At 42.7% G+C, this 19,145-nt stretch overlaps 6 protein-coding genes and 1 non-coding gene across 20 annotated transcripts; 3 read left to right on the forward strand and 4 right to left on the reverse strand.

Moving 5' to 3' along the window:
- Positions 1-1,103: 1,103 nt before the first annotated feature.
- On the reverse strand, positions 1,104-10,196 carry nrv2 (nervana 2). 6 transcript variants are annotated; one of them, NM_057820.4, is made up of 8 exons: positions 10,013-10,196; positions 9,562-9,850; positions 7,671-8,169; positions 3,035-3,175; positions 2,852-2,971; positions 2,365-2,657; positions 2,133-2,301; positions 1,104-2,076 (listed from the first exon to the last, which is right to left on the reverse strand). In NM_057820.4, exons 3-8 carry the CDS (start codon positions 7,813-7,815, stop codon positions 1,973-1,975), a joined length of 972 nt encoding a protein of 323 aa, NP_477168.1. In that variant the 5' UTR covers positions 7,816-8,169; positions 9,562-9,850; positions 10,013-10,196; the 3' UTR covers positions 1,104-1,972. The 6 variants fall into 6 exon arrangements, with proteins under 6 accessions (NP_477168.1, NP_001260164.1, NP_001014476.1 ...); NM_001273235.1 differs by lacking the exons at positions 9,562-9,850; positions 10,013-10,196 and adding an exon at positions 9,089-9,528; NM_001014476.2 differs by lacking the exons at positions 7,671-8,169; positions 9,562-9,850; positions 10,013-10,196 and adding exons at positions 4,562-4,707; positions 5,827-5,933.
- Positions 10,197-10,529: 333 nt separating this feature from the next.
- Positions 10,530-10,934, forward strand: CG43610 (uncharacterized protein). The gene is made up of 2 exons (NM_001382112.1): positions 10,530-10,615; positions 10,680-10,934. Exon 2 carries the CDS (start codon positions 10,705-10,707, stop codon positions 10,870-10,872), a length of 168 nt encoding a protein of 55 aa, NP_001369119.1. The 5' UTR covers positions 10,530-10,615; positions 10,680-10,704; the 3' UTR covers positions 10,873-10,934.
- Positions 10,935-11,077: 143 nt separating this feature from the next.
- tRNA:Arg-CCT-1-1 (transfer RNA:Arginine-CCT 1-1) lies at positions 11,078-11,150 on the forward strand. Its single transcript has one exon. It is a non-coding gene; the product is annotated as a tRNA-Arg (tRNA).
- A 129-nt stretch (positions 11,151-11,279) lies between these two features.
- Positions 11,280-12,228, reverse strand: CG17376 (uncharacterized protein). Of its 3 annotated transcripts, NM_164712.2 has the most exons (4): positions 12,087-12,168; positions 11,985-12,032; positions 11,497-11,649; positions 11,280-11,445 (listed from the first exon to the last, which is right to left on the reverse strand). In NM_164712.2, the coding sequence occupies exons 2-3, from the start codon at positions 12,013-12,015 to the stop codon at positions 11,543-11,545; spliced, it is 138 nt and encodes a 45-aa protein (NP_723218.1). In that variant the 5' UTR covers positions 12,016-12,032; positions 12,087-12,168; the 3' UTR covers positions 11,280-11,445; positions 11,497-11,542. The 3 variants fall into 3 exon arrangements, with proteins under 3 accessions (NP_723218.1, NP_652707.1, NP_001285690.1); NM_144450.3 differs by lacking the exon at positions 11,497-11,649 and having other exon boundaries at positions 11,823-12,032; positions 12,087-12,228; NM_001298761.1 differs by having other exon boundaries at positions 11,497-12,032.
- A 463-nt stretch (positions 12,229-12,691) lies between these two features.
- CG17377 (uncharacterized protein) lies at positions 12,692-14,174 on the reverse strand. Of its 4 annotated transcripts, none has more exons than NM_001298762.1 (5): positions 14,042-14,174; positions 13,945-13,988; positions 13,584-13,881; positions 13,040-13,186; positions 12,692-12,984 (listed from the first exon to the last, which is right to left on the reverse strand). In NM_001298762.1, coding segments are annotated over exons 2-4 (327 nt in total). In that variant the 5' UTR covers positions 13,972-13,988; positions 14,042-14,174; the 3' UTR covers positions 12,692-12,984; positions 13,040-13,184. The 4 variants fall into 4 exon arrangements, with proteins under 4 accessions (NP_001285691.1, NP_609074.3, NP_723219.2 ...); NM_135230.4 differs by having other exon boundaries at positions 12,712-12,984; positions 14,042-14,123; NM_164713.2 differs by lacking the exon at positions 13,040-13,186 and having other exon boundaries at positions 12,712-12,984; positions 13,374-13,881; positions 14,042-14,123.
- Positions 14,175-14,344: 170 nt separating this feature from the next.
- On the forward strand, positions 14,345-15,706 carry Daao2 (D-amino acid oxidase 2). 2 transcript variants are annotated; one of them, NM_135231.3, is made up of 4 exons: positions 14,345-14,588; positions 14,644-14,856; positions 14,926-15,222; positions 15,280-15,706. In NM_135231.3, the coding sequence occupies exons 1-4, from the start codon at positions 14,386-14,388 to the stop codon at positions 15,590-15,592; spliced, it is 1,026 nt and encodes a 341-aa protein (NP_609075.1). In that variant the 5' UTR covers positions 14,345-14,385; the 3' UTR covers positions 15,593-15,706. The 2 variants fall into 2 exon arrangements, with proteins under 2 accessions (NP_609075.1, NP_001245914.1); NM_001258985.2 differs by having other exon boundaries at positions 15,289-15,706.
- Positions 15,658-17,126, reverse strand: CG17375 (uncharacterized protein). 3 transcript variants are annotated; one of them, NM_001273236.1, is made up of 4 exons: positions 16,928-17,126; positions 16,766-16,876; positions 16,580-16,693; positions 15,658-16,513 (listed from the first exon to the last, which is right to left on the reverse strand). In NM_001273236.1, coding segments are annotated over exons 1-4 (729 nt in total). In that variant the 5' UTR covers positions 16,930-17,126; the 3' UTR covers positions 15,658-16,011. The 3 variants fall into 3 exon arrangements, with proteins under 3 accessions (NP_001260165.1, NP_609076.3, NP_001245915.1); NM_135232.2 differs by having other exon boundaries at positions 15,953-16,513; positions 16,932-17,126; NM_001258986.1 differs by having other exon boundaries at positions 15,953-16,513.
- Positions 17,127-19,145: the final 2,019 nt, after the last annotated feature.

Raw genomic sequence — 19,145 nt, forward strand, 5'->3', positions numbered from 1 at the left:
ACTAGCTAAATGACGAACAAATACCTCTTGAATGACGTATATAATTTACCGGTGATAAGTAAGTCTACATACTGTAACTTCATACATTGCCCAATTGGATTTGACCGGTTATATCCATTTAACGGTCAACTGTCGAAGTAACTGCCTTGTTGGACTCTCTCTCTTTTGCTCATCTGAACTCCCTCAAATCTCCCGCATATCTCCAACCAGTTTATCCTGGTCCAAACCGATTTTTCAGACTTTGCTGTGTGCGTGTCGATCTTTAAATCTCGTAGAACTTCCTCATTAGAGGATGGGCTTTGGTTTTTTTTTTTATTTATCAACTGATTTCAGCAGCTACATGGCTTAGGTTCTGTGGACAATGGTCTGTCATTCAGCTAATTAGCTCTCAATTAGCGAATGTACATTGCTGGCATATTTGTGCATACGATAATAAGTGGAAAAGTCAAACAGTTGGAATACAAAATTCCAGTAATCTATTTTCCTCGTCGATCTTCTGACGTCACAGAAGTATTTTAGCAAATTCAGAGAATATAAGCAAAAGTTAAACATAATCGAAAACTGCTGTCTCTGCGCTCTAATTAAGGAATTTTTTATAGATCACTGAAAGAGAAATCTGCAGCGAACAAGATTGTAAATGAAGGGCAAATGTGATAATCATATTCATATGCCGGCTTATACTCTTCACTCGATATTTTAAAAATAAACAATATCAAAAGGCAAACAGCAGCGCTCCGTTAATGATTTTAAATGACGCAATTGGAAGACTTATTATTCGGACTGATAAAAACCGATGTGACCGCGCGCCTACAAAACGTATTATATATAAATAAAAGCCAATCGATCTGGCTTTAAGTATATTTATCAGCCAGCGGCTGACCATTGTCAAGTGACGACTGAGATGGTTGTGATATAGTGTTATCAGCGTTATCTTATCACCCTACAGGGCAAACATCAGTGTTTACGTAAATCCTAAAGTATGTCATATGCCCCATCTGATAATTTTGAGAAACTGTATAGCAACATCTTTTTTGTGATTTTGCTATCGTAATCTTGTGTCAATATATCGCCAAGTGTATTAAAAATAAAACGGATTTGCTTTTCTGACTACTTTCATTTGATTTTTATTGAAAAGGAATTGAAAGTGTTTTGTGTCTCTTAGCCGTCTCAATTTATTTCCTTAAATTTCAATCTTCGCAATTATTATATCATAAGCTTACAAGTTAACCGAAGTTACGATTTTCTGTTTTCCAAATGTTGCACTTTTGTCGTCTATCAAAATGTGATGTATATGTATATAGGCTTCACTTTTGACTAAGTTATTAATAAATATGGTAAATTCTGAAGCTAGCTGTAAATATTTAGATTTTTGGTAGACAAAATTGGTCTGTTTTCGGTTACATGTTACATAGCGGCAGACTCAAAAATGATTCTTAAATTTTCTTTATAAATTTGTAATATCTAGGGATTCGTTTGTTAATTCATTGGAAATGGCAGTTTGGATTAATTGCTGTAAATTTGTTGCATTTGATTGATTTACTATTTACTGGTCAGCGCCAAATTTACTGGTCAGCGCCAAACGAGATTCAGGCTGGTTTAGTTCCATCCTGTCCATTGAGTTCCCATCTTGGTGGTTTAGCTTTACAATCTTACGTCTAACTTTCATCGTAAAGTGCATAAAAAGTTATTGGAATTCAAAATTTGTATGTTTATAGGCGTTGCAAGTCTTGAATATATATTTTGTATGCTTTATAACGCGGAAAACAAGTTTAAATAATTTGGATTTTTAATGACATTCGAAAATCTGAACCTTTCACAATCTTCACTACAACATCTGGTGGTTTGCCTCTGGTAGGATTGTCTTAGACGAGACTTATCGTCCTCACACACCTCTGATACCGAGATTCTTGTTAATCGGAGATTCTTGTTATTGTGTTTGCTATTATGTTATGTTGTAATAGTGTGGTACAATTTAATCAATGAGGAGCTCATAGTGCACCGATCCGATTCTCTCCTTGCGATCGTGTATGATGTTGCGAGCCCAAGCCCTGCACTCCACGTTGATGATGATTCCGCCTGGGTGATACAAAGTCATTGAAAATAGGGATCTTGGAAATGCAGGCACTACTTACGTTTGGGGCGCTGGAAGTGCACCGCCACCAGGGGACTCAAGTAGCCCTCGGAGTTCTGGTAGGGATAGAAGTAGCCGGGGAATCCCCTGATTGGCAGGTAGTTGACAGCACCAATGTTCTCCTGGTCGGCTGGGTTCTCGCCCTCGCACGATACCCAAATGGTGTTTAGCTACGCCCGGAAGAGAATCTTAGTTAGTCTTCTAGATATCTGGCATTACGTTCATCCAACTACCTTTTCTGGCTGCGTCTTCTCGACCTCTGCGATGTAGGTCTTCAAGCTGGCGGGCATGTTCGCGGGCAAGTCATTCGATCTGTTGTAGTACTCCGGAATCCAGCCGTAGATCTTGTTCAGCTTGAGGAAGATACACGGCGCACTCTTGTGGTAGCTGTAGTTATTCTCCTTGGTGCACGGCGACCACGTCTTGATGTCCACGTCGCACACCTGACCCTTTGGCGGCGGCTGGTTGTAGTCGCAGTTGTAGATGTTCTGACCACGGCCGGGTGTTAGACCAGGTACTTTGTACACTGCAGGGTTGAGATACAAAGATTCATGTTTAGAATGCATCATTTTTCCACAATTAGGATTGAATTGACCATGATTGACTTGATCAGCTTAGTTTTAGATTCAACAAAGAGATCTCATTCAACGAATAAATTGATGGCATTTTACTGAGGCAAGCAATAAGTAAGTAAATGCCTATGAATATGAAAGTACTTACCCGCAAGGAAATCATCCAGGGAGTCTGTCCAGTGCTTGTAGTTCTCGTGTTGGGTGCCCTTGTACCAGATCAAAGTGCTTTCCACATTGTCCACCGGTGGCAGGGGTCGAAAACCTAGACCTGAGAGATCACAAAACTCGATTAGTGCTGAATCCGGCGAAATCCTTTACAATTGCGACTCACCTGGATTTGTACCTATCAGGGAACGGTCCAGGGTCCACTTGGGAATGCGAGGATCGAGAGTTTGGAAGAAGGCCCACATGCAGATGGCAACGAGGGCGGCTAGGACTCCGTAGAAGGCCACATAGAAGATTCCGATTTTGGCTGCGATGGGAAGAGAGAGCAGGAAATGTTTATTGAATTACAGTGATTAAAGCCGTTCCTAACAGCGATACGCAGTCAATTGAAGCGATTGAATTAATTAATTGCCACTGGCCCCCGCGGTCGACATGGGTTAAACCGATAATTGACAACGACGCCGGCTCGAGAGGGCCGTATAAACAAATGGGGTCCAACCCCAAGCTCCGCCGCTTCTCAAGTTCGGAGTAGACGACAATCCGACGCCGAGCTTCTCCACTGAATCATCATCTAAACTTTCGCACAATTCTATATATTCCCGATACTCTCCTCTCTTATTCATCGACTAAGAGCATGAACAGGGTTCCACTCAAGAGCCCATTATTTTTATGCGTGTGTGTGTGTGTGTGTGTTTGTTAAGAGATCGCTCTTGATCTCAGATACTTCTTGGCCGACATAACCTCAATCGGAATGGGAAGTCGATTGACCAGAGAGTAGTTAACTAAGGGAGTAACCTAGCCGAGCTGGAGGAGTTTGGCTCCATTGGATACGCTACGTGCAGCTATGCTGAGAATTTACCTTACTATTTAACGAATTTTCAAGAGCGGATACACTAGGTGTGACTTTGATTGAAATTTTAAGATATTTTCTCACCGAAAGAATTGGAAAGTAAAATTTTAATAATTTTCTATTAAAATCATAGATACACTATCGATACTGTAGATACAATGTTAATAACAGCTGAAGCTCAAATGAATGACATGCATATTTATTTAAGCGAGAATAATTAAAAAAATCAATTTAAATTAAAAAATTAAATAAATTAATAAATAAAATCTTGTCCTCGATTAAATATCCCACTTCTTGCCAAGATCTCTGTCGAATGCCAAAAGTACATTATTCCGTTTTCGTATATTTTCAGCTCTGCTTTGCCCATTTCAGCATAATTGCATTGCAGTTGTCTATTTATAGCGAGGGCCTTGGGCCAGCCAACTTTTAAATGCCAATATTGGCGTCATGAGGAAAACCTTTCCCGTACAATTGATGATAAAGAGTGCGGCGGACACGGCTTAACTGGCGGCAATTGAGGGCGGCAAGAAGTAAGATGCCGCATTTCCACGCCCTAATTTGTTCCCATTTCCCAGCATCGTTACATGCAGATGTTAATTTGTTCGTCGCCTCGCGAGCTGTACTTTAATTTTTTTGATTTACGAATGTGTGCAACTTGCGGCACTTTAGACGCTCTAATGGGCGTTACTTTCGCAGCGCCGTGCTTATGAGATACATTCCCGAATCCGACTCGCATTGGCTACGATGAAATACGACTTTTGGGCCTGATTTACAGCTGTCATATGCCAGCGAAAGCAGTTTTGGCCGGACAGCAATAAACACGGCAATAAACAATAAACTTACCCCATGACGATCGATCGCGACCCATAACCGTTCCATCCTCGGTGTTATATAAGAACTGGCCCAATTTGAACGGTTTGGGCTTCCTCAGGTTGTGCAGATCCTCGTCCACAAAGGACGGACTCATTGGTACTGGCTTGGACATGTTTCTATCGGTGGGTTTTCTTTGGATCTAAAGGCCTGTTTGCGGTTCAGTTCGGTTAGTGATTAATTCGGAATCGATTTAAGCCATTAAAAATATTTATTTTTAAAAGTTTAAATATTCGAAATAAAGCACTCGACGAATTGAATTGCAAACGAGCGTTTCAGCTGAATACGCAAATGTCTATTTTTCCGTATTGAAAATTTCTTTTCAAACACTTGAGAATATGTTTAGCGTTGAATAAAGTCCAAATATTGCAAAAATAATTCCATGCGAATCAACGCGAACGTATTATTTGCACTGAAACTTTGGTGGCACTGCGTTTGGTTTTATATCGTAAATATTGCACCGACACCGAATTGTGCGGATGTACACACATAGTATTCAAACTATATACACTCGTATACATATACAGCAGTCCAGGTCCTTTTTGCTCTCTTAGTTTCTCTCACTTTTCACCCGACGTTTCAACCCCCCTGGCCGTTTTGGAAATTTGGCGCCTTTTTCGGCTCTCCTGGCCGAAAAAAATGTTGCATCCGTCAGATACGACCTGCAACTGGTTGGCATGGAATGGGCTCGAAGGGCCAAACAATGTGGGCCAAAATGGGGCCAGAAGGCCGTGCTACTGCTGGGGCGGCGACATGGTCCCATTTCCGCGTCTGCTGTTGTGATTTCAATGCCGCATTGGCTTTGACCCGGCACTGCCGAACTGGCCAGATACAAAAGTATATGTTCTTATTTATGGTGCATGCAGTGGTTCTTTTCATTTTGCCCCGAACTACAACCACCGCAACAACAACAACAACAACAACAACAACAACAACAACACCAACAACAACGACAACAGAAACAGAAACCAGCCCGCTCTTTGCCATCGAGCACTGAAAATGGGAAACGCAGCGAGTATCTGTATCTCTTAACTGGCGCGCTCTTAACGCCTGGCCACATACAAACAACCACACCTTTTTGAAGAAATATCGGAGCGTTTCTTCAAGACTCTGGCTGAAATGAATTCTTTTCTTTTCGTAAATTCACTAGTTTTTGAGCTTGTAGGTGAGTGAATTTTCAATTATCCTAAAAGATTTTTGCTAGCTAGCTAAGTGGGTTTAAACTGCACTGAACGCACCACAAACTCTATTCAAGTTGCTGTTTGCAAACGGAACGCGTTTCGACCACGTTACGAACACTCCGTGACACGTTATTCCGCCGCTCAAAACCAATTTCAGACTGAAAACCAAATCGCAGGTCTGTCGATACGCAGCCAAACATTAAGCGACTTTGGCTTGAGTCTGTTTGGCGTGGTTTTTTGCTGGTCCGGTTTTTGTGTGAGTCAAACGAACGGCTCTCTCTCTCGAGCCGAGTTTGTGTTTTGTTTTGTTTTGAGTGGAAAGTGGATAGCGGGGCGGGCGCCTTTGGCAGCACCGCGTTTTCGTATTCGACGGCGAGTGCAATTCCCGGATCTGGGATCGGTCGGGTTTTCCGGACCGAGATTGGGTTGCGTTCTAATTGCCGTGGAAAAGCTGCCTCCTTGTGCACTCGTTTTAATTAGGCGGTGCCGGCGATTGTCGAGCATTCATTGCAAATTGCCCGGGGTTCGATCCCAGAGCCAGGGCCACACTGAGAGAAAAACCCCCGAAAGTTAGTCAATTTTGCAAGTGCCTCAAGTTTGTAGTGCAATGCTCTCTATTAAAAGCAAGCGATTATAGGCATGCCAGAAAAATTCACATTAAATAATAAATCAAAAAATGTGTTTCGCTGTCGTATTGATTTAATGAAACCAATTAAAAACAGTTAGGGCAATGGAAAATCTGGCTCATTTAAATATCGCTGGCACGCAAAAATCTAAGCATTTGACCCGATTCCGCTCAAATCGTCGGGTGGTGGGGTAGAAGTGAGGGAAGAACTGGTTTAAATACGGCCACAGGACATTCAGAGAATTGGGCCAAATCGAGAGTTGCTATACATACACGCACACAGGGGGTGGGTTTCACAGGAGAGCCCTCTGTTCAACTGGAGTTATGTTCAAGGGACCATGGAATGAGGACGATAGCGGGCAGCCAAATAGGACATCGTTCGAGTTTCAAATTGAAAGGGAAATGTATATCAATATATATTGCAGATCAAAATAATACTGCAGTTTCAGATTATGTTGTCAGTTTTATTATACAAAATCACAGCTGCGTGTATTAGAATTTAAAGCGAAAATAAATGTATTGCATTTGCACATGCGAATTCAAAAGTATTTAACAACTACGTAAATATTCGTGATTCAGTCAACACTTTCTTAATAAATAATAGTCGTCGATTATAATTGTCGACATTTTCTTAATAGGCATTTCCTGCTATCTAAACAAGGGCGAGGTTAGAGATTAATCAAAGTGTCTCGAAAGACGGTAAGTAGTTTTCTAGAGATTTTTACATATATAGGAATATTCTACAATCTCATTGAATCAAGACCATTCAACCATTCCAAGTGATCCGAAACAGGTGAGAAATGCAATGAAACCCCAAATCAAACGCAAGGGAGGCCTGGCTACTACTTCGACCTTCTGCCGAAATCAGCGGTGGTTCTGGAGAACGCTGGCGGGTTCACCGCAGCCTGATTGCATAATGGCATAATTGACCGATATTGCGGCACAAGTGGCCCGGGCATGGGCACGGGCACACAGATCTGGTCGCGCCGAGGGGCCAGCGAAGCGAGAATGCCTGTCATTGGGCGGGCAATAAAAACGGACATGGACACGAACTGGAAAGTGGCGAAAGCGGCGGGAGGCCGGCAAATAGATACATCCATCCATTCCACCCACCCACATCCACGATAATCTGCATCTGCCGTCAGCGCTAATGCGACGACAAAAGAGATTCTCTTGATTAAGGTCAGACTTTTATCAAGACTGTCGACACGGCTGCTGGCAACAGGGGCCAGCACTTGGGGTTTACGTAATCCGCAATGGAAGATCTCCAACTCACCCCAGCTGTCCATCGAGCGTCCGAAGTAGGAGTTGTCCTCCGAGTCGTAGACCATCTGCTTCAGGGACTTCTTCTTGGGCCTCTCCGGTGGCCGCGAGTAGTACTGTTGGAATCCATCTATGCAATCCTCGGTTATGGTAGGCATTATACCAGGCTTCTTCTTTGGCTGGCGCTTCCTCAGTTCAACGGCTAAACGGTTTCGTGATCGGGATCGCGTGGGCAAAGGTTTTCGAATCACTGGATTGGAAATTGGAATGTGTAGGGGTATGGATATGTGAGGTGGATCGTGTATCCAACTGGACTCCTGGGCAGTTCGGTGTAGATCCCGTGTAAGGCTCGGTTGGCTTTGGTCTATGGCTGGAAAGGCTGATGGTTTTACTCTGTAACACTTTGGATATGCGCTGCACACGACAAGTTGACACCGCTGTGCGCCGCGCGACACTGATCTGAATTCGACAAAGAAAGACCAAGCCGAACCGGGGGTTATGTGTCTGAAAATCTGAAATCAGAAATACGCAAGAGTCAGGCTTAATCAAATACTTTATGCATATGTGTGCGGAAATACGCGCTGCGGTACCGAAACGAAGCGAATTGGTATGGGTATGGGGATGGGGACAGGGATAGAGATTTGGATTGGGATGGTGATGGTGATGGGGATGAGATGGGATGGCATACCAGCCAGAGTTCCAGTTCCACGTCGTGGAAGACGCGAGTCGCGGCGCGTGACACAATTTTCATTTAATTGAAGCCTAAGATGGCGGTGACTATCATGAGCTGGCTGCCTGACAAATCTAAATCCCAGTAGGCGAGAAATTAACTATGCCGGTGATGATGATGATGATGATGATGCCACTAATTGTCGCATGAAATATGGCTTCCTTTGGCACTGAGCGCATTTTACATTTCAAGTTGGACTTGAACGATTGCCTCCATTTCAGTTGGGCAGGTGAACTGCCGAATGCAGAACATCCGCGTGGATAGGATTGTATTCAAAACGCATGGAAAAGTCGCCTCTTTTAATAAGTTTGGTGAAAACGAACTGTCGCGTTTGAGAGCGTCCTTCAGAGAATCTTTAAATCAATGTCCATAAAGATCGCTGCAAGTTAAATTTGTGAGAGAATGGAAAACTTTTCCAAAAGTCCATTTCGCCGAATTTCGCGGCTAACAATTGAATTTAAAAATTTTTTTTTACTAATCGATAAATTTTTACATTACTAATCGGTTTGTCAACTTTTTAGCGCCACCTGGCTGAATAGCCGTGGTACCACCAAAGACAGTAGAATGACTGTGAGTCTCCGCTATGTGTTGCTCGCTTACGCCGCTAGGTGTCGCTTAGTTAAAATTATAATATTTTTGGAGTCTTTCGGAGTTTTTGAAAATTGCATGCAGTTAAATAAATTAATCTAATATATACTTACTAATACGATTAACCAAAGAATGAACCCTTGCCCCTATGACCTCTGAAGAGGGCCATTGGAATCAACAAGAGCATTAAGGTCAGCAGAAACACAGTTATAACCAGGAAAATCGTAACGAGCGTCGTCGTCTCCACCATTGCACAGAATTCGAACCTTTGTTTAATCTGTTGCTGTTGTTGTTGCAACTTCATATGTTGATTTACGGGGTCGATCAAAATTTAGAAAGACGTAGAATACAATCATAAGGAGGAAATATAGTACAAGTACGACGATAATTAAGATTGTTATTAAGCACTTCGTTTCCATAACTTTTTTTTTCGATTACGTTCGATTCAAAGACGGCTTGATTGTGATTAAAATCGAACGCACAAACGTACTGACAACTAACTCGAAGGCTAAATCTCAGAACGGTTGTTGATGGCCAGAACAGAAAGGCAACCTTGATTTGGTGTACTTTGATGACGCTCACTTACTGTGTTTAGCGGCGAGCGGGTGACGCTTCTTCTCCGGCACCAGTCGATACGTCAAACTCCTCATATTCTAGCAGCGGCGCCCAAGTGGATGCCATCGTGGCCAATGTTCTTCTCGAATGCGTTGTTCGGTACGGATTGTCGATTATAAAGTAAATGAACAGCAAATTTAGTGCGATAAGGCACAGGATAACCGAAACGCCAATTAGTATCAATACTAATTGCTGATTCATTCTTAATATTTAAATATAGGAGCGAATAATGGTGCAGCTTTAGCCCGCTCGATTGGATCCTGGAAAATTGTGTATAATTTAAATTATTATGAATAAAATGTAAGAGTAATAAAACTATTTGATATAAATTTCAATGCACTCTTTGATTTAGAAATAGTTTGTGGTAAAAACACAGCTAAATTGGGAACTAGATATTAAAAACCAAATAGATTTCCTCATACCGGGCGCCTTGCGTGGAAGTATACTTCATAAGCATAGCTCACATCCAGCACAATATAAACGATCAAAATAATGTCTATAATCAGAAGCAAGGCCATGAGAATGCCGAAAATTATCACTATATACTTCTGCTCCATATTGGATCACAGAAAGGTACAATATGGTTAATTTAAAAAAAAAAAAAATGTTTCTGTGCTTGTATGAGTAGTTTTATTTGAATTAACTGGGCTGAAAGTTTGACAGATAAGTCAAGAAAACACCTATCAGTTGATATTATATTATATTTGATATTATATTCCTGAAAGTCATCTTTTCAAAATCTATTATTTTTGACGAAAATAAAGGGAAAACTATAGGCACAACCTCGCCAGCTATGCAATTTTCAGGGGTTCGACTTTCATTTAAAAAAAAAGAGTGAAAAACCTAATATGGCATTATATAAATTTCTTCTATAAAGGGTAATTTTTCATGTTCATCAACGGTAAGACAAATGCAATTGTTTTGAAGATATCTATATATCAGTATATCCACAACTTAAATGTCAATGTGCTACTCATAGTCAAACAGTAAATTTGAAAATTATAAAAGTGCCTGAAGAATATTTCGTAAGTCAAATTGTACATGGCCGTAAATATACGATGCTAACTATATATTTTTTCCATTCTGCAGGCTCGAGCACATTTATCAATTCAGGATGACGGGCCCTCAGACAATTGTGGTTTATGGCTTGATTGCCATTCTGGTCATCATTATTGTGATTATATCTATTATTTTGCTCGTTGGATTATATATTCACGATCCAAATCGTATAACAACGAATGAGACGACAACTGAAGAAGCCTTGACCACTTTATGGGCGTAGAGAAGAAAGTCCTGTCTGTACAGTAGTTGTTGTACCCAATAAAATTTGTTTAAATTGTTACTAAAAGTTCTTCATTCGAGCCTATTGAAGAAATATAGAAATCCACAATATATATTTTTGGATCAAAAAATTTAACCGACCGATATAATTTCTAGTTTTCGTCGCCCTTTAGTTTATATAAGCATAGTGATAGAATAAACCACATGCCCCAGTGGCCTAATGGATAAGGCATCGGCCTCCTAAGCCGGGGATTGTGGGTTCGAGTCCCATCTGGGGTAAGAGTTGTATCCTTTTTTTTTATTTCTTAAACTTTGAAGCCTAGAAATCTGCATCCGAAAAAAGGTGCATCCGAACGAGTTTCCAGCCAAAACCCGTTACATTCCCTCGCTAATTAAAAAGGAGTGGTTCGATTTCTTATATTTATTAATATTTAAAGCCTAAAAATCTGCATATTGGTGATAGATGCATCCGATCGAGTTGCTAACCAAAACGTGTTACACAACATGGTCCAACGGTTCTCAGTTCCGCCGCTTATATGGGTCGTCCGTAGTAACAGAGCCGCTTAGAAGCCACCTGAGGGAGAAAATTAGAATAAGAGGTACATGTACTAAAACATTTACTTACAAATGTGTGGAGTGGAAAGGATTAGGACCAGAGTCGGTGGCTAAACCTAGCAACAGCATTTTGGCGGAGTGTTGTAGCAGTGGGCTTTGCACGGAGCACACCACACGCAAGGCGCGTTATCCTTGTTAACAAGGTAACGCCTGGGGCAAGGAGCTTTGGGAGAAGGACGAATAGTCACACTGATCGCAAGGACCAGACTCTCCGCTGCTGTGGCACACACAATCCATTGCCTTCCCGTGCCTCTCAAGGTTCGAAAACGGACGGACGGACAGAATTTGTGGGTTCGTATGGTGGAGTGGGAGCATTTAGCTCGGAAGCGGACTTACATGGATAAGTTGGGGGCGTGTTGTAGTAGTTCCAGACACGGGGATCGGGAATGCCGCCCTCGGGCAGAGGGGGACAGCACATGCCCGGAGCAGGAGAGCACGGGATGGGAGACGGGGCTCCGCATGGCGGACTGTGGGGGCCACAGCAGGGTGTTTCATTACAGGGTCCACAGCATCCACATCCGTTGCACATGTTGAGTTTGTCTAACGCTGCGGGCGAAAAGTTAAGATGTTATACTTTTTGAACAAATACTTAACACTCACTTTTTTGGTTGAGTTATTATCGAAAAAGTAAATTTGGAATTTAGAAAAAAATTTAGAAGTCGAAGCGACTGGTCCGAGAGTCAGATATCGAATGAGGTTAGCTGTTCCCTTGGCCCAGCACATCCAGTTCAAGTTTCGGTTCGGGTTGGCTTAAAAGTCATGGCCAACTTTATGAAATTTCATGGCCTACTTCGACTTAGCAAAGATTATGAAATCGCCACAGATCTACATAATTATATATCTATATTTGCCTTATTCACTAAAACAAAATATTTGACCCGCGAATTGTTTAGGTCAACTAACTCACTAAGATTGGAACATGGCTCTCCCAGCTCGAAAAAATGGGTTTAAAACAAAGTACTATCAGCAAAGTTCAACTTTTAATTAATTAAATCTTAAATGCCACGGAAACCCACCCTAATAAAATTGATATTAATTAATATAAATATCAGAATATCTGTGGGACATATGAACGTAAATTTTTATGGCCTTGGCATAAGGTTTCAACCTTAATTTACAATTCTAATGCCAGGCTTAAAATATAAATATTCGAAGCATAAGTGCAGCCATAAAATAAACGCAACCTTTAACACCCCCCATAATACACAGAATATAATTTCAATTTGTTTATTTGTAATTTAATGCCAAATAGATTCCAGATACCAACATATGATTTTGTGTTTAAATCAAGACCGTCTGACGAATTGCACATGGGTTCCCAAATAGCTTCGAGCCCTTCTAGTAATGGGTATTCCGCAGCTGGCTAAATCTTGATTTAAGCCAACTTCAATTTTTTATCAACCAAAACTACGTCACAAAACGACAACATGTCCCGCCAAGGAAGTGGCCCATATCAGGATCCGATCGAAACACTTGCCAGGAAATACTTATAAGCCACCTGTGGGATGAGAAAGGTAAAACCAGTGAATGCAGAAGGTATCGCAGTTACTTACACGCGACAGGATGCGGATGGAGGTCAAAGGGTCATGAAGGATTTGGGGCCTGGCAACAGCATTTGGTCCATGGATCCTACCTCTACGCTCACAAAGCCCAGGACATGCTATCATTGTTGACGGATCAGCGTAGTGGGCATAAAGCTCCTGCAAAAGGACATGAAGCGTCACCACAAGCACATGTTCCAGATGCTGTGACCTGCAAAGTCCTTGGGCATGCCTCGTGCTCCTCCGCTCCATGGTTTTTACGTTCTACGGACGCCCAGCGCCGTGACAGATGGACAAGCAGACGGACAGACAGGCGGACAGGTGGACGGACCTGGACCGGACTTACATGGGTACGTCACAGGTGCGTTATAGTAGTTCCAGACACGCGGATCGGGAATGCCGCCTTCAGGCAGCGGAGGGCAGCACATGCCCGGAGCAGAGGAGCAAGGAATGGGCGACGGAGCTCCGCATGGAGGACTGTGCGGGCCACAGCATGGAAGACTGTGCGAGCCACAGCATGGAGGACTGTGCGGGCCACAGCAGGGCGATACATTACAGCAGCAGGGACCGCATCCACAGCAGCCGCCGGCAACGCGTCCACCGCATCCGGCACCGCCATTTGGTGCTCCAGTGGCGGCACAGCGCATACGCTTATTGTTCACGCCCATCATCATGTTAGCGTAGCGCAGCGGGAATGCCGCCGGACCGCAGGTGGGGAAGGGGAAGCACAGGCAGGCCGGTCGGCCCTGGCAGGCGGACCGCGGGCACTTGTCCTGCAGACCGTTCCGCTTCACGCAGTCGCAAGTGGTGTACATGATGCCGCATCGTAACTCCCGACTGCGGCATCCGCGCGGCTGGAAAGGATGCATACATAGTGGTCACAAGTGGTCAGTGGTGTGTTGCATATGGTTACTCACCTCCAACGATCCACATCCGTCACACATCTTGAGCCCGTCGAGCGCTACAGGACAAAGGATTTAAAAATATACTATGGTCTTCCCGGGATAAACTTACTCTATTTGGTCAAATTAATTTGGAAGAAAAATTTGGAATTTGGAAAATTTAGAAGCTGGCCGAAACGAAAGGTCCGAGAGTTTGGTATCGAATGAGGAATGATCAACACATCCCAACACACATATTCGGTTCCGTTTGAGATGAAATGCAAGGCCAACTTGTTGGAATTATAGCCTACTAGATTTTAAGAAAGAGTTAATATTAGATTCAAAATGCAAAAAGCTTTTTCGCTCTTTTTAAAAGCTCTGTTATCAGCTAATTGTATTATGCGATTTGCTTACAATTCTGATAAGCGATCCTCTTTTCAGTTCATTCCAAGTTCCCAAGCTGATCGGATTGGAGCAATGCCTAACATTGCAGTTATCGGTGCCGGGGTTAATGGTGTTGCCAGTGCCATTAAGATACTGGAACACTATGTGAACGATGGAAAGACACCCATAAAGGTGACGATCATATCGGAGGACTTCACGCCTAACACAACTGGAGATGGTTCGGCTGGTCTCTGGGGTCCGTACCTTCTGGGCGGCACTTCGCAGGCGAAAGTCTAGTAAGTTTTACTAGTCACTATATTATATTCTTACTTATAACTTTTTTTCCATCAGCAAGTGGTCGAAGAGCATGCACCAATTTTTGGAGAAGATCTGGCTGAGCGAGGATGCCGGAGAGGCTGGCGTTTGTCTGCTACCCTGCATTCGGCTGAGCACCTCAACGGTGGACACGGTCGAAGATTTTTGGCGTGACATTGTCTATGGAGCAGTGGATCTGTCCAAGGAACAGCTGGCTGCCTACAATAAAGGTCGCAGCGTTAAGTTCACGTAAGAATATTCATAGATATCCATAGATTTATACTTGCTGAAATATGAACATATCTAAACCATATCTAGGTCTGGTTTATCCTTTGTTACCTACACCTCGGAGCCCATTAAGCTACTGCCGTATTTGATGAAGCGTTTCACCCGAAATGGAGGTGTTGTTGTCCGGAAAAGGATTACAGACCTGGATGCATTTGTAGCCGATTCCGAGTACGATGTGATAGTCAATTGCTCCGGATTGGGCTCTAAGACCCTACTAAACGACGATCAAATGTACGCAGTGCGTGGCCAAGTTTCCCGGGTGAGGGCCAACTGGATTTTCTCTGCCGTGCTGGACGAGAGTGATGATGGCAACTATATTATACCCAAGTGAGTATTTGCCAGTTACACTTATTTGTTCGTATTCCAATATCTGAAATATTTAAGCACCGAAAGTGTTGTCCTGGGCGGAACCCATCAGGAGCGGGACTACAACACTAAAGTCTGCCAGAACGACAGGCGGATGATCGTCGATGGCTGTCAGCGGTACATTCCTGGTTTGGAGCACACGGAGTGCCTCTTTGATTGGGTAGGTCTCCGGCCGGGTCGCACCCAACTCCGACTGGAAGCCGAGCGCCGCGGCCGCAAGCTCCTCATCCACAACTATGGACATGGCGGCAGTGGAGTCACTTTGTGCTGGGGCTGTGCCGACGATGTCCTCAATATCCTGTTGGCCGCCAAGAACGGTTCCAAATTATAAGTCAGTTGGAAAGATTATTATTTTAGTTCTATAACAAAATTGGTAGTGTAAAGGTAACAGCATTTAAAAGCATCTCTTTATCTACATAATAAACATTTTAATATATTTCATTACACTTAGCAATTTCTATATGGAAAATGTTATAAAATTGAATTGAATGCTGTACTACGTTTTGATTGGGTCAATGCAAGCATATTTTTGCCTGTGTAGGCAGCACTATCGCCATGGCATGGGGATCGTATTGATAGGCTTATCACCGACTGCTTGGAAACATTCCACTATTCCACCCCCCCCGTCAAAATTGGCACTCCACGATGGTGCCTGCAATTAAGTAATTGTGAAAGGGAAGCTGGGGGAATTACGATGGGGTAGCCCAAGAGTAGGCAGACATTTATGTGAAGAAGACAGCAGGAAACATATCAAATATCGTCGTCGTGGCGCTTTTCGGCTGCCTCCTTGGCCAACCTGGCATCCAGGGCCTCGTGGAACTCCTCGAAACCGGGCATTTCAATGTACTTCAGTACCGGCGAGACGGCCAGTTCAAACAGCAGTGCGTACATCTCGTCTAGCTCGCGAAGGATGTCAAAGGGCCGGGTGTTGCCAACCTTGTAGATCGAGTAGATAGTCCGCCCGATCTCTTCGTAATCGATCAGACTGGCGGCCTCCTGGTCCACGGAGCTGAGGGCGATGAAGCTGACCCGCGGCATGTGCATGTGCTGGGCCACAAAGCCAAAGACATCGAAGATGGTCGACAGGAAATCCCGGTTAAAGTAGAGCTCATCCGGAAAGGCGATCTCGTGGACGAACAGTGCATCGTAGGTGGAGATGCCCATGTTCGCTTTGGTCGCATCGATGAGCTCCTTCTTCATCATTATGATCTGCTGGAACAGATTCCTGGGCAACGAAGAGGGAAAGAAGACCCTGTAATAAAAACAGACATGTTACTAGTATATATTAGGCAAATGATAGTGGATTTATTGATCATACCAGGAGTGCCATTCCTCGGTCATCCATTCCAGCAATCCCACTGCCCTTATTTGCGTTTCATCTTCGCTAATCATCATCACGGAGCACTCGTTTCGCAGGATGTGTCGCACATACCTTTATAACAATATTCCAATAATGTTTTATTACTCTACATTTGTTCATAACTTTTTTATAAAAGCACATTACCAAGAATAAGTCTGTTTCATGTCCGGCAAATCGAATAGTCCCAGACTCTCATAGACAAGACTTTTCAGAAACGAATTGGACCACATGAACTCGATCACCATGTCATAGTACCTACATATATTTCAATTTTAACATCTAAACTTTACATTTCTCTGACCATACATGCTTTGAATTGATGTCAACTATTTGCATGCCCTCGAAAACATCCCATTGGATATCATACCGCAGAGTGCGGACATCTTCCATCGCATTTAAGTCACTAAGAATTTTAAAACCACCGAAGATTTTTGAATTATATATACGAGCTCAAAAGGTAGAAGTTAAAAGTCTGGAAACTTAAGCTAAAACTGCAAGATACTTTCGAAAGAAGAAAAGAAAAGCAAAGCATACTTTTTGGGTCCATAAAAAGAAGGAAGTTAACGTACCTCAACAGACCATTTTTTTGAGTGTTTTAAATGAAGTACATTTAAATATCTGAAATGTATCTGTAATGTTTAGAATAAAAGGTGAGCAATACATTTCTCTATTAATGTAGATAATTTCTTGCTAGAAGATTGGAATATGGGTTTGCATACTTCTTGGATGGCATTCACGTTGCTTGTAAAACTGTTCAACATATTGTTTTCCAAATACGATGGTCTTAAATTGGTTTTTTTTTCATATCCAAACGGAATAACCGTAAATGTTTATTTGTATTACGAAATGCAAATGAACTGTTTTGAATAATGTCATAATTAAACGAATATACAGGCGGTAACAATCAAGGGTGATACGTGTAAATTTAATTTGTCTAATGTCTCAATTTGAATAAATTGCCACCACATAAAAGCAAATGCAGCCCAAAAGAATGTAAATAACAATCGCACCCATTTTGTGGGTGGAATTCAATGGAAGGCGGATATCGTAGTCAAATGGAAACCAAACCAAATCCACCCTCCAGCCAAAAAAAAAAAAAAAAGAAAAAAGAAATGTGCCAACTGAGAACACGTCCTGGAACATACACCTTGGATTCCTTATTTTAAAATTCAAAGACCATCGGGTGTCATTTACTAGGCAACAAACCAATTGAATAACCGAATTTGGCTCGGATGCTCCCTCATTTCCTAAAAGGATCCCTTCTCAGGAAAGACAGCGCATTTTTAAATGTTTCACATCCTTGTCCGTGAGACAATTGAATATTTAAATACAAGCGACACTTTTAATGGCTGGCATCGGATGTCGGTTGGACCGCTGCCACACGCATTTGTGGCATAGCTATTCAGGACACGTATGCCGCCGTCTCATGTCTCTCCTGATAAATTCAATATCGAAAAGAAATAACTTAATTTTTGGCATTATTCGATGGGGGATTTATTTGAAAGTGCTCTTCGCTTTTCTCTTCATTTCATTAGAACGAATGGTTCGAGCTTAGTCGAGCTGAAGCATTGAGCATCGGCTTTGGCTAAGTCCGCAATGGACTTTATGATGTTGCATAAAATGTGTGTGTGGCGGGCATAAAAACGTCTCATTTGGGACTCATTTAATCCGCCAAATTGTTTGCACACACTCGCATTTGCCACACCCATCGTCGCACATCCTTTCATGCCACAAAAAGGTAAACGATTCGGTGCCGCAACAATAGCAAGTTTCAATTCATTCGAAAATCGCTTAACGTCAGCCGGGCGGTTTAGCATGTTTTTCAGCGCACACCTGCGCATTCCCTCGGAATCGCGAGCTGGGTGGTGCCACCCAATGGTGAAGCTGGTCTGGGTGGTTCTCTGTGGATCTGGGTGGTGCCCCTGTCAGCCGTGACTTGCATTCGCCGCTTGCGTTTAAAATCGAAAATACACAACGAAATGGAATGCAGCCGAAAAGCAAAGGTGTCGGCAGCTAAACGGCGATCAGAACGAAGTTTATACATTCTAAAGATAGTAGTAGTAAAGATACAATACATAACTTCAGACTGCTTATATTACTAACTAAATTACTAAACTAAATGATCTGACTAAAGACTGAAAGCATTTTTGATTTATTTTTTATTTATTGAATAGTAATGCACACAAGAAACCATGTATTTAAATATTTAAATTGAATGGTATATTATCCTAAGCTGTAGTTTCTTATAAATTTATACACTCTGCACCCCAATTAACGAACCCTTGACAGGGTATGTCAGTGAGATGTGATTGTGATGGCTGAAAAAGCCGGCTGACAATGGATTGCGGGTTGGTTGGAATGGATTCTGTTGGAATGGGATTCTGGGAGCTGTACACTTGTTAGCCGCAAGGTGTTTGCAACCTCATCAGGGGCAGCCCACTTTCCCATACCCATTTTCATTCGGTTGAAGCTTCGCGGTTGTCGAAAGGCAAACAAATAAACAAACAAGTCGTCAGCAAGGGTT

The sequence above is a fragment of the Drosophila melanogaster genome, chromosome 2L (assembly GCF_000001215.4).
Source record: "Drosophila melanogaster chromosome 2L".
NCBI classification, from domain to species: Eukaryota; Metazoa; Arthropoda; class Insecta; order Diptera; family Drosophilidae; genus Drosophila; species Drosophila melanogaster.